This window comes from Uloborus diversus, chromosome 8 (assembly GCF_026930045.1).
Source record: "Uloborus diversus isolate 005 chromosome 8, Udiv.v.3.1, whole genome shotgun sequence".
NCBI classification, from domain to species: Eukaryota; Metazoa; Arthropoda; class Arachnida; order Araneae; family Uloboridae; genus Uloborus; species Uloborus diversus.
The window spans coordinates 129,482,627-129,495,069 of NC_072738.1; the positions used below are offsets into that span (position 1 = coordinate 129,482,627).

Genomic DNA, 12,443 nt, shown 5'->3' on the forward strand with positions numbered 1-12,443 from the left:
TATTGATTCATACGATAGTATGTATTAAAGTTATAGTATTAAATAATAGTATTAAATAATTAATACTCTTTCAGTGGCAAAAGTAGAAAATAAGGTAAAATCAACTGCAAAAGAAATTGACTGTATCAAAAGTAATACAGAAGGTAAAGTTGACAGGTACAGTATAAGAATTTTTTAGTAATCTTTATCTGACATTTATTATTATTATTATTATTGTTGTTGTTATTATTATTATTGTCATTATTATTATTGTTATTATTATTATTGGTCTTATTTTAAACATTTTGGAAGTACTTCATATAGATAAAAATAAAATAAAAACCATTCATTGCAGCATTATTTTAACAAAACTGTATGACTAATTAACACTAGAAGAACTAAAAAATGTTGCATACCTAGATAGTCGAAAGAAGCCACACTGGCAATTTCGAATTTTTTGAGTGTGAATATTTCAAAAATCTTTCCTAAAGGCATCGGCAAACATCTTGACGCATCAAAATTGAAAATGTATTTCCTTTTCCTAAGCAAAACCATTATTGTTTAGGTGTCTGACTGTCATCAATGTTTAAAACTTGAAACTCAAACTGAGAGTGTAAAAATAGAAAGGTCATCTCAAACTAAACTGAATGCCACTTTTGAAAAGCAAGAAGTTTCTGTTTCTATTGCAAAATACTTTAGGGGCTCCTATATTTACGTAGCTGTGATGTTAATCCATAAATGCTGTAATAAGTACTTAAGTTGGGTCATACTGTAAAAAGACATGAAGTAACTTTACATTGGATTAATTGCTATTTGAGTTATTTAATAGTATTCAACTGAACATATGACTTTTTATTGTGTTTGTTTTTGTTATTTGCCTTTTGGTAAAATAACAAGAGAGGTCACACAGGCCTCCTCTGTCTTTCTAGTGTTAATATTGCTTTTATTTTTAATTATTCTATCAAGTTCTATATCTAATACTGTATATTGATATGTTGATCAGCTTTTTTTTTACTTTCTTTAAAGTCACGCATTGGCAGCAAATTGTTGCTCCTTTTAATCTACTGTTATATTTACTTAATGTAATTGTGTATTCAAAAACAAAGTATTTCGAATGTTTTGCTTGCACTTAGGAAATTAGTTAATTAATTAATTTTTCCAGATCTTTTCCTCCCTTAAAGTAGTTTCCCTCTGAGTATTATGATTTTTCATTTTAAAAATACCTTCAAATGTTTTTAGAATTTTATGTTAAAAAGCCTAGAACATTCAAGCTTGGATTCAATCTGGAAATCTTACAGATTTGTTTCAAATTTCAGTATGCTAACAGGAAGCAAAGAATGTAACTTCCTTCAATGAGAAAGATTTGTTTCTTTCTTCCTCCAAAACAATTTTAATTTGAACTTATATATCTGATAAAGAAGACACGTTTCTTTGTTCCAAGTTTCTCCATATGGCAGTTAAAAGTTGCTCTTTACATACATATCTTAACATATTTGAAACCTCCTCTGAATTTATTTTTACCATTCTGTTCTGAATGTCATTTCTTTTATCAGGTGTTCAGATTAATATGGAGTAGGGGAACATTGAATCCCTGTAGACATTCTGCTTACTTTGTTAAAAATTACTTCAAATGATCGCCCCTCCCCCCCCCTCCCTTCTGACTCCCCTTTCCTTTTTCCTAAGTGTCTGCTAGTAGCCATTTGCATCAACAGTCCATTAATCAAAGACTGAAATTTGTAGGAAAAGCATTTAATGTTCTTTTTTTTGAAACTTTGATTAATGTATTTTTATAAAAGTGTAAGCACTTTCTTCATTTGTATTTTTCGCTTGTTTTTTAGAATGGTAATGAAGAGCTTAGTGTTGGGTTATTTTTCAACTCCTGCAAATCAAAAATCTGAAGTGATTCGGCTTTTAGCGAGAGTTTTGGATTTCAATCAGGAAGAAATGGAAAAGGTATGTTGTGATATAGTATGTTTTCCTATCAAAAAAATAAATAGCTCTTAAGATCAAGGAAAATCATAGCTAAAGTCATTTTCAAGATTTGATACACGTGTAACACATTGTAGTCATTTGAAATATTTTGTGGTTTATCACTAATAATTTTTACTATTATTAAATGCTAAAGTTGGAAGCATTAATTGAGATCTGGTGATATCTAGTGCAGTACTTATTTAGTTAATATAAGCCATGCTTTGGCTTTAATTGTTAAATAAAATTTGTCAGGCGAATGCAAGACAAAGTCAAACTGTTCATTTCATTTACTTAATCATTCATGTATGAAAGCACTTACTCATCAATTAATTCATTTAAATTCCTGCATTTATTAAATCACTTTTTTATTCATTCATTCACTTATTCTCTGATTTGTTCTCTATTATATCCACCCATTTATTTATTCCGATATGTTTATTATTTATTTTTTATTGTTTCATTACTTACTCATTTATTCGTTCATTCGTTTTTGAATCATTCATTTTACGAAAAATATTTTTATTATTAAATAAAAAGTTTTTCACCCAGAAAAATATTTTATTTTTCAACTGGTGCCATACATGGTGCGAAGTGAAAATTTTCCACTTTATTTTATTTTTTTGAAAGTACACATTTACTGACAAAAAGATATAAATTTCAATACAAGTTTTATTATAAAACTAGCCGTCTACTTTGGCTTGTATTTTGTGTTCATTTTTGTTGAATCTCATTCTGCAAATTTTATTCAATTAGGCGGGTCTAGCTGTTGGTCGAAGCCCAAGCAGAGTTGAACCAAAACAGGGTCTATTTTCTTCTATATTCAACCGGTTACCAACTATCACTTCCACTGAGCAGAGTCCGCATTCTTCACAGGTGAGTTAAACTATGACTTCTATTGTGATTGTCCAAAATTTTAACAATATCCTGTCTGGGAGCACAAAAATTGCTTGACCCACAAAGTCTTCATTTTGTTTTGTTTATTAATTGCTAGAAATAATTTTCTCAATTGTTTTCCATTCATATGAAAACAATTACTCATTTATTGACCAATTACCCAAGAAAATTTTTGAATAACCAAAAAGTCACTCTTCTGGCTTGTCTGAACACTTTTCTCAAATGTGCATAAATAATTTTAAAATTTATACCAACATTCCATAAATTTAATTTGTAGTATTCAATTATTCATGCTTAAAGGTGTGAACTATTATTTTAATCTGTTTAATTATTTAAATAATCAAGGTACATTGCTTCAAAGTTTGTCGTAAGGTTTTAATGTCATTATCCTGACCCAGAAATGATTTCAATTATTATAGAGGGAGTTTTGAATCTGCTTAAAAGCAACACTTTATTCTTGCCATTTGTTAGATTCCTCGAGTATTTTGCAGCATTGATTTGCCTGATGGTTTTATTATGATTTTGAAGTTCAAAACTGAGATATGCAGCTTCTTTTGCTGTCACTCTCCTGGACAACATTTTTGTTTTATGTAAAAGATTTTTCGATTTTTCCTGTTATTATCTCTTAACTTAGTTAAGCAATAAGAATTTTAAAAAAATAACATTTTTAACCTTAAAAATAGTTCTGGGCCTTGGTGACAGGCTCTGTGTAAACAAAATGTCACTCTCCTTTTGCCCTAGCAGGACAACATAGCTAAAATATAATATAGTTAAAATTAATTTTTATCTTGAATATCTCCTCATAAAGATTCAATATATTTTTTGTACAAAATTTTAAAGCGTACTTATTTTAAATAAATTTGTAATTAGAAAATGTCAGGTTCTTAGAAAATCACCCTTTACTTTTTTTTTTTTTCCTTATTCATATGTGGCTATCAGAAATCATTCACAAATCTGAATGTAGTTTTTTGTTAAATATTCTCTAATGTTTTATAAATAAATCAAAGAAAATTTTGCTAAAGGCGTTCGTCAGAAGAGTTGGATGTTTTTACATCTTTAAACTAATATCTTTTTGCATTTAAAAGGGTAACCAACCTTTTCAATAAAAGCATTGAAAGGATAACATTGTAACCCGAAACATTATTAATAGTGCTAATTTATTTGCTTTTTTGTTCATAAGTATTCATAAATATTGAAAATGATTGTTTTAACATTCTCTTTTAACTAATGCAATTAAAACATTGGTTTGTATTTAAATTTTGCTTAGTGTATTGTGATAATGCATATCACATTTTTTACCCATTTACATTTTTCCCATGTTTTCGGTCATTTTAATCGTTTTCTTCCCCCATTTTGTTGTTTTTTTATTTTCTTGTGCATTCCACGTTTTCCCCGTAAATTTCGCGCACTTTACGATATCAAATATGCGACTTATTCACTTTTCCCATCGTTTTGCTTTTTGACATTTTTTTAAGCCTCGGTCCGATTTTTTGCATCTTCTTGTCGGCCATTAAAATGGCGTAGCATCCCCTTCCCTTCGTTGTTTGGGCACCAAACGCACTCATTGGTTCCTGCGCATCGCCGCGTACCCGGATCTGATCGCTCATTTGCTGATTCATTTTTCCACCCCACTTCACTCTGCTTGCTGATCTCTGTCCGCTCGGTCGCAATTTTTGCGGCTCCTGTTTTTATCCAACGATGGCGATGATGAAGCATCAGTGCGCGGCATCATGGGACGGCCGTTGCTCTCCGCGATATGGTTAAGACCTCAAAATGAGGTGAAAATTTTTCTTATTTTTATATGTGTTTGTAAACATAATAATCAAGATTGTTATACTTCGTCGCAGCCGAAGATGAGAGCATAGGAGATGCATCCCCTGTTTGTAAGATGGCGTCCGATGGCGGCACGTTGAATGCACCGGAATCGTGCTCCTAAGTAACTACCCCTTTTTCATGATCAACATAGCATGGGGTGACGACAATGAGCCGCGATTACCCCGAAATTACCCGGATCCACTTTTAATGGTGTGATGATCTCAACATGGTCGCCAGGAGATTACCAATCTACGAGCCATTTTTTTCAATGTACACTGGTCTGCAACGGACATCTTTGATCTTGATCCATTCCTGAATTACACCCCACCATCTTCACAGTGAACTGTCCGTCCTCCGTCCATTTCAATTTGAATATTTCACCACCCTCCGAGTGAACTCTCCGTTTTTTGATCTTTAACGAACTTAGCATACGCCAGCTCCGCTTTTTTTTGAACTCTTAAGTCTGTATTCCTCGCATTAGTGTTTTTTTTTTACCAAGTGAGAAATGTTCTGGTGATCACCATGAAAAATTCCTGTCTTCGTGTCTGCTCTGAAGTTAACATAGAATAAAGAATGTACGGTAATGAATTTTGTTCTTACTATCGTCTACAAACACACAACCCCTGGGTAAGTCTTTTAAATTTTGTTCTTTGGCATTCAAGGCAGTCGTTGATCTGAGGTTATGCGCGGCTGCGATGCTTCCACTTCCACGGCCTAAAATCGTTATCTTTTTGGTTTTCGAATAACTTTGCAAAATTTATCGCGCGCATCATGACATGTATAAACTATTTCAGATAAGTTAATTTAGTTTCAGGCTTCTGCTATCATTATGAGAAAGAATTTTTATTAATAACATATACTAACTAATATCAAATTTGTAAAATACAGAGCACAAGCATGCAAATATGTTGACTATATATGTGTAATGAAAGGTGACTCTATATGATCAACCTCACCCCCAGAACACTGGTGGTCCTCATACTATGCTGTCAATTATAGTATGGTGACATATAGTATACATGTAGGAATTTTTTCTTTCCTAACTTTTTCCTCCTCTTATCCCCACAAAAACTTATAGTTGCACCACTGAATATTCATGCAATTTTAGCTACAATTTGGAATTTAAAATTCATATATTCATCTGAAACTCCAAATTTATAAGTTGTAAAATCAGAAGCATTAAAGCACCAATTTTCAAAAATATAGAGGCGGATTAAATATTGGAAAACTTCATTTAGATTGCTGCTTTACATCAGAAGCTTGAAACTTTCTCTACATTGGAAAAACTGGTTGTTTGTAACCCCAAAAAATATATTTATACAGTAATAGTTTCACCTTTTAATACTGTAAAAGCACTTACTTTCGCAAGCCGTAATTTTCTCAAAAATGAAAATAGTGGTGGTTTTGCAAATTGAAAATTTCACGAATTTATAGACACAGAACCAAAGGTTGAAAAATCCCCCACAGAAAAATATTTTGAGAGGCTTAAGTTATAAAATTGAAAATATAAATTAAAAATTAAAGCCTTGCAAAAATAAGTGCTTTTTCCTTAATATTGATATTATCATTTATTTTTCTGTACAAAGGTAAATTGAGGCAGTGAAAAGCAAAGGGGTGTAAGTAGACTTTTTAAAGTTCTGAGTAAAACCCATTTAAAGTTTAGATCCTAGGTTGGCTTTTATTGAAATCTTTTTCTAAATCTTGCTGTACAGCAGCACCTACCGGAATTACGAGTACCACCTCTTGCCCCATAACAGAGAAGAGGATCTCCTAACATTTATACAAGTCATCTTGAAATTTTTAGTTTTAGCACTTACATCCCTTTGCTTCTCACTGCTTCAATTGTTTTACTTCTTTAAGTTTATATTCGAAAAGCAATGTACAGGTAAAATAATGGAAACACCTGTGAATTAAAGTGACAGTTTTCAATGCGCTTTGTAAGCAATAAAGAATAAAACTAGGTGTCTGATTTTTTTATGAAGAGCAATGTATATATTCTGGTAGTATGTGATGGCTTAATTGAAGTTCTAGCAGTCTTGGATTTTTTTCAAGCGTGTGAAATGTTGGACCTCTCAAATTTTAAAAGAAACCAAATTGTTAAAGCGCGTCTAGCTGGAGCAAGTGTAACTGAAACATCTCAACTTTTTGGCGTTTCTAGAGGCACAGTATCTGAAATCATGACAGCATTCACATAGCGCGGTAAGACAAGCTTGGTTAAGCAAAATAGTGGACGGAAAGAGAAGCTCAGTGAAAGAGGTTGGCGGGTATTGAAGTGGATTGTAAGGTCCAAAAAGCGCACAACAGCAGCAAAAGTGACCACAGAACTCAATCACCATCTGGATTCACCAGTGTGAGTGATTACAGGCAGAAGGCACCTTTATAAAGAGAACATTTATGGAAGAATAGCGATTCCCAAAATCTTTGACACAGATTTTAATGCTAGCCGTCGTCTATAGTGGTGCTACGCTTAAAAATCCTGGTTGATTAATTAGTGGAAGAGAGTAATATGGTCTGACGAATCGTCTTTGACACTTTTCCCTACTACAGGACGAGTACACGTTTGGAGGATACCAGCAAAAGCGTATGATCGTGATTCTCTCCTTCCAACTGTCAAGCATGGAAGAGGATCTGTCATGATATGGGCTGTCAAGTCGTGGGTTTTCGCTGGACATGTCATAACCCTAAAAGGAAGGATCACTGGGAAGAAGTATAGAGACATTTTAGCTAATCAGATCCATCCTATGATGCAAACTTTGTTTCCTGGAGGATATGGAATTTTACAAGATGATACTGCACCTATCCATGCAGCGGGACTTGACCAATCATGGTTTGATGAACACGAGGATGAAGTTAAACATCTTCCTTTGCCAGCACTGTCGCCTGAACTTATTATAATTGAATCGTTATGGCCTATTTTCGAGCAATCGATTAGGAATCGATATCCTCCCCCAGCATCTCTCCCAATGCTTTCACAATATCTCCATGAAGAGTGGTAAAAATTCTGCTGAACATTATTCAACTTTTGTATGAATCGATTTATCGGTGAATCCAACCTTAATTACACGCCAAAGGTGGTCCTACACCATACAAATAAAGAATTCTTTATAAATCTCAAGTGTTCCCATTATTTTGATAACTACCTGTATAACTGTAATGCAATATTGCTTTAATCTGAATTGTGATCATATTCATTTGAATTTTTTTTTTTTTTTCAGAAGTCATTTACAACATTATTTGTACAATTTTTGGAGAACGAATCTCAACCCATTGTTCCTATGCCTTTCCCCGCTGAACAAATGGCCCAGCAACTGTCACTGAAAGCAAATCCGAATAAAAAACATTCATCTTCAGAGAAAATGTCACCAAAGAAAAGTAGTCCTCTCCTCCTCGATATAGATTCTGCATTTCCTACTTTCACTCCTGTCCCTGCTATTGAGTATTCACAATCTCCCTCTCTATTAAGAGAAGTATTAGAAAAATCCTAAATTTTATTTAAAATATGTATTGATTTTAATATGTGTTGGAAGAATTGTATGTCCAGAACACATTCCATTTTTGGCTGAGCCATTTTATATCCTAGTTTCAGAGAAAACGAGAATGTTCTTGTAAGATTTTATAATTTGGAAAGCAACGTGAATGTGTGAGATGAAAATTGATCTAGAAAATCAAAATCAGTGAGACAAAAGTGCTTGAAATTGGATTATATTTTTAAGATTGAATTTTAGTTTATATATATGTTTAGCAAAAATAATATAGTTGAAAAACTAAAAAGACAGTTGCCAACTTTTCTTTCCCTTCTATATTTTCAGTCATTGCTCACTATCAAATTGCTGTTAAATAGGAAATTTCACAGATTGGTCCTAATTTTAGTTGCATAATATAATTAAAAAGCAATTTCATTGAAGATTTTGAATATTTTCCCCTGATTGCTTTCAGCAAAAATTAATGCCAAATAATTGAAATATTTCTTTTAAAAATTCTTTAATATTGTCTCCTTTTATCAGTTATGTTTATCTATTTAATTTAATCACTGATGAAATTGAAATCATATCTGTAGAAAAGTGCTGTACTGTTATGAAAACATTAGCATCTTTGCACAAAATTGTTTCATTTCATGCGACAGTTTATTGGAGAAATTCAAGCAGTTAAATACTTTAAACCTTTCAAGACAGATTGTTATGAACTAGTCATTAGAGAACTGCATCAGGGCTGCAACAAGGGGGTTGAGGGCAATCCTTGCCTAACCCTCTCAGGGGGGGAGGTTCTAAAACCCACTTGGGGGTCACAATTCCCTAGAATTGTGAAAACTTTTGGTTTTTGGCACATATTGCCAATCCTAATATTGTAGTTTTTCACATCAAAAGACTTATGATTCCCCCCCCCCCCCCTCCACACACACACAAAAGGTAAATTCTAGCTGTGTTGGTGAAATGCATAAATCAAGTGTATATCAAGTGCATCTTTTTTTTTTCTTTTTCCAGCTGTATGATACATTGAACCTACCAGACTTTATGCCTTTTTTTTCTGGTGGTACCAGTAAACTTTAAAATGTGTATTCCTACTCAAAAAGAAATGGAAAAAAAGACTTTTTTTTCAAACAAAAAATCTTTTGCCGTCAGCTGATTGGTATGTTTCAACTTTGACTTGGCAAAATTGCTGACAGGTGCAAATCAGCTGTGTCAATAAATCCAAAATGCATTGAATTTATAAAGTTGCATTTGTAAGAATAATTTTCCAAGTGCCTGTCATTTTTATAGCATCTGTTAAGTTTTTTAAAAAACGTTATGAGCAAATTTTTAATACTTATTTTGTAGGACTAAAATGTTTTCTCATTCATAAACTCACATCTTTTGCATGGAAAGATGGATTCCTTGTAATACCAAAAGCTTTTTTTCCTTACATTGTTTGTTATTACAGTAAGCCCTCATTAATCCAAACCTCATTAAACCAAACTTCGCTTAATCTGGACAGCCATTTAGTACAGTGTGTTCAGTACATTCTGTACAGTGGCAGTGACTCGGGGCAAGAGGGGAGGCGACTGCCTCCACACTTTTTCATCATCAAAGATCACCTGAACGTTTTTGAGATTGTAATTTGAAAAAAAAATCTGGGGAGATCGCTCGAACAATAACATTACATACGATAGCTTAAAATTAAAATTTTTAGATTTCGAATTCGAAAAATTTCCAGGAGAGCACCCGCACATACGCTCCCTCATTCTGGTAACTCTAACTGACAGTCTGAATTTGTGCTATTAAGATTCTAACTTCGGAGTTTTTTTAGAAAGAGAACCTTTTTCATCCTAAAATCAGTAAAAATATGCAAAAATGTGTTTTTAAGACTAATTAAGAAACTAGTCCTATGCACTTACCTTTGAAGTCACCAAAGGAAGTCCAAAATTGAGTTTTTACGGCTTTATCAGTTCCAAAAGATTTTCCAGAGAGATACTCCAAGCTCTTTCTTTCCTCATTAAGTCATTCAAAAATATCCTGAAATAGCATTTTTAAAACGATTCAACTTTACAAAATTTTTGATAGAGAACCTCAAAATGCCTTTACCCATGTCCTAAATTTTCCTTTTTAAGACACCATAGAAAGAATGGAAATTTTGGGACCAAGACATAAAAATGCACCAGACTTTTACAACTAAACTTTCCCCAATTGAAATTAAAAGATCACGATATACAATCCACTGAACTCGATAACTGGTGGTTATAAACGAAATTATGCACCACTAAATGTATTGATAAAAAATTACAACATTGTGAGACTCATCTAGTCACAAAGAATTCACTGGCTCGGTAATGTTCAGTGGAGTGATGAAATAAAGGAGTGATGATGAAAGTATAACAATAGTTACATTTTTCAAGAGCAGAAAGAGAAGGAAGACCCAGGGAAAGGTGGACTGATAATGTGGGAAGGATTTGACACAAATAAAGATTACTAATTGGAAAAGACTGGCTTTGCAGTGGGGGGCAAGGGCAGATACAAGGGAGAGGCTCCCCACCCTTAAGGGACTCGCCACTGGTAAATTTATGAAGTTTTAAATGATTTTTGATAAGGTCAAAGTTAGGTGGAGAGAGGTTTGGGGCTCACCCCATGAAATGTTTTATAATTGAAATCCGAAACATTTGCAAATCAGAATAGGTAGTAAAGGGCATTAAAAAAAATTCAATAATTCCTCCATTGAAACATTTCTGGAACCGCCCTTGAAAAATGGAGATTTATTGTGGTTGCTAGCCTGTATAAGGCTGTAGTCCCTCTTAAGAAAAGAAACCACTAACTATTGCTTAATAAAAGTATATTTAAATTTATAAACAAACTGAAAACTTGAAACATTTAAAAAAAATCTAACCCAATATTCAGTAAATTACTGCCCAATAGCCAGGGCTAAAGCAGAAATACATAAAATACACCGCCAATAAGCACGAAACTGCTGTCCTCGGCTGGAAATGACTGAGCTGGCGGTGTATTTCATGTAACCCAATATATTCATTTGTTGACTACATATTGCTGGCAAGCTGCCATATGTTTGTCTCATACTGATGTCATTGAATGACATTGCCTTTCCTGTTATTAGTCATAACACTTTTGTATGTTTTAACAAAAAATTTTCTAAATGATTAGATTGAAATATTCACTAGAAGACAAAAAAAAAATGTATATTATAGTCTTTTTTTTTTTTTTTTTTTTTTTGTACCAAGTATTTAATATTGACTTAAGTGGTATTCAAATGTGGGAAAACAAGAAATTTTCTTTGAATAAAGTCTGATTCTGTGTAATTTTTCAACTTCACTCATACATAACTATAAAAAAAAATGACTGTATAAGCAATATTGCTAAGGTTCATTTTTTTTTTTTTTTCTTGCTTCAACAAATTTTATTTTTTTGATTTTCAACACTTTGATAATTTAAAGTTAGGTATAAAATTTAACTTAGGGGGTTTCCTCCACGTTAAGTTTTTCTTACCAAATGTTTCTAAAGACTATTTTTAAGCATAGAAATTTTTCTCACAGCATAAATGAAATTGAGAATTATCAGATTATTGTGTAGTTTGTTTAAAAAGATATATATTTGTTAAAAGTTTTGCTAATATATGTACATATATAGATTTTTTTTTAAGTTAGAAAAAAATCAATGCTAGCAATTTTTACTGATAAATTATGTAGTATTTGTAATATAATAAATTTATTTAATAATGCTGATAATAAAAGCCAGTTTTTAAAGTATGTTTTTGTTTTGATCTGCATTGAAAAAGAAAACTTTTATTTTGTGATGACAATCCCATCTATTCAGACCCCGCATAACAAAACTTCTGTATAAAAATAAATAATCAATGCATGTAGAGCTTCAGGTCTTAAAATACAAGGATAGATCTAATATAAACCAGAATTTAACTCAAGCGCTGTTGTTAGTAACAAATCTGGGGTGGCATTTTGCCAATATGTTGGTGGGGATGTCTGAAGAAGGTTTCTTGTGTTTGCACACACTTTGGAGATCTGTCCTGCTTCAGTACGCCCATGAATGAGCAAGAAGTGCACAGGTCTGTTGTGCAATGCATCATTATTAAATTTCTTGCCAAAGATAGAACCAAACCCTCTGAAATTTTGAGACAGCTTCATGCACAGTTTGTGGAAGAAACACTTTGCACACTCGTTGTATGAGTAGGATAAAAAATATTTAGCAGTAAGAGAAGCTGTCGAAAGGGAAAATGATGGAAGGAGACCACGGATAAGAATCACTATGGACAACATTGCTAACATTATTGACGAAGAACAACTAATG

General features: G+C 32.6%; 1 protein-coding gene across 1 annotated transcript in view; it reads left to right on the forward strand.

The window, feature by feature from the left end:
- LOC129227332 (thyroid receptor-interacting protein 11-like) overlaps positions 1–11,883 on the forward strand; it is a 33,320-nt gene extending 21,437 nt beyond the window's left edge. The window contains exons 9-12 of the mRNA XM_054861876.1: positions 75–156; positions 1,818–1,932; positions 2,704–2,823; positions 7,875–11,883. Coding sequence (XP_054717851.1) covers positions 75–156; positions 1,818–1,932; positions 2,704–2,823; positions 7,875–8,144 — 587 coding nt within the window. The 3' untranslated portion in view covers positions 8,145–11,883. The remainder of the gene's footprint in view (positions 1–74; positions 157–1,817; positions 1,933–2,703; positions 2,824–7,874) is intronic.
- Positions 11,884–12,443: the final 560 nt, after the last annotated feature.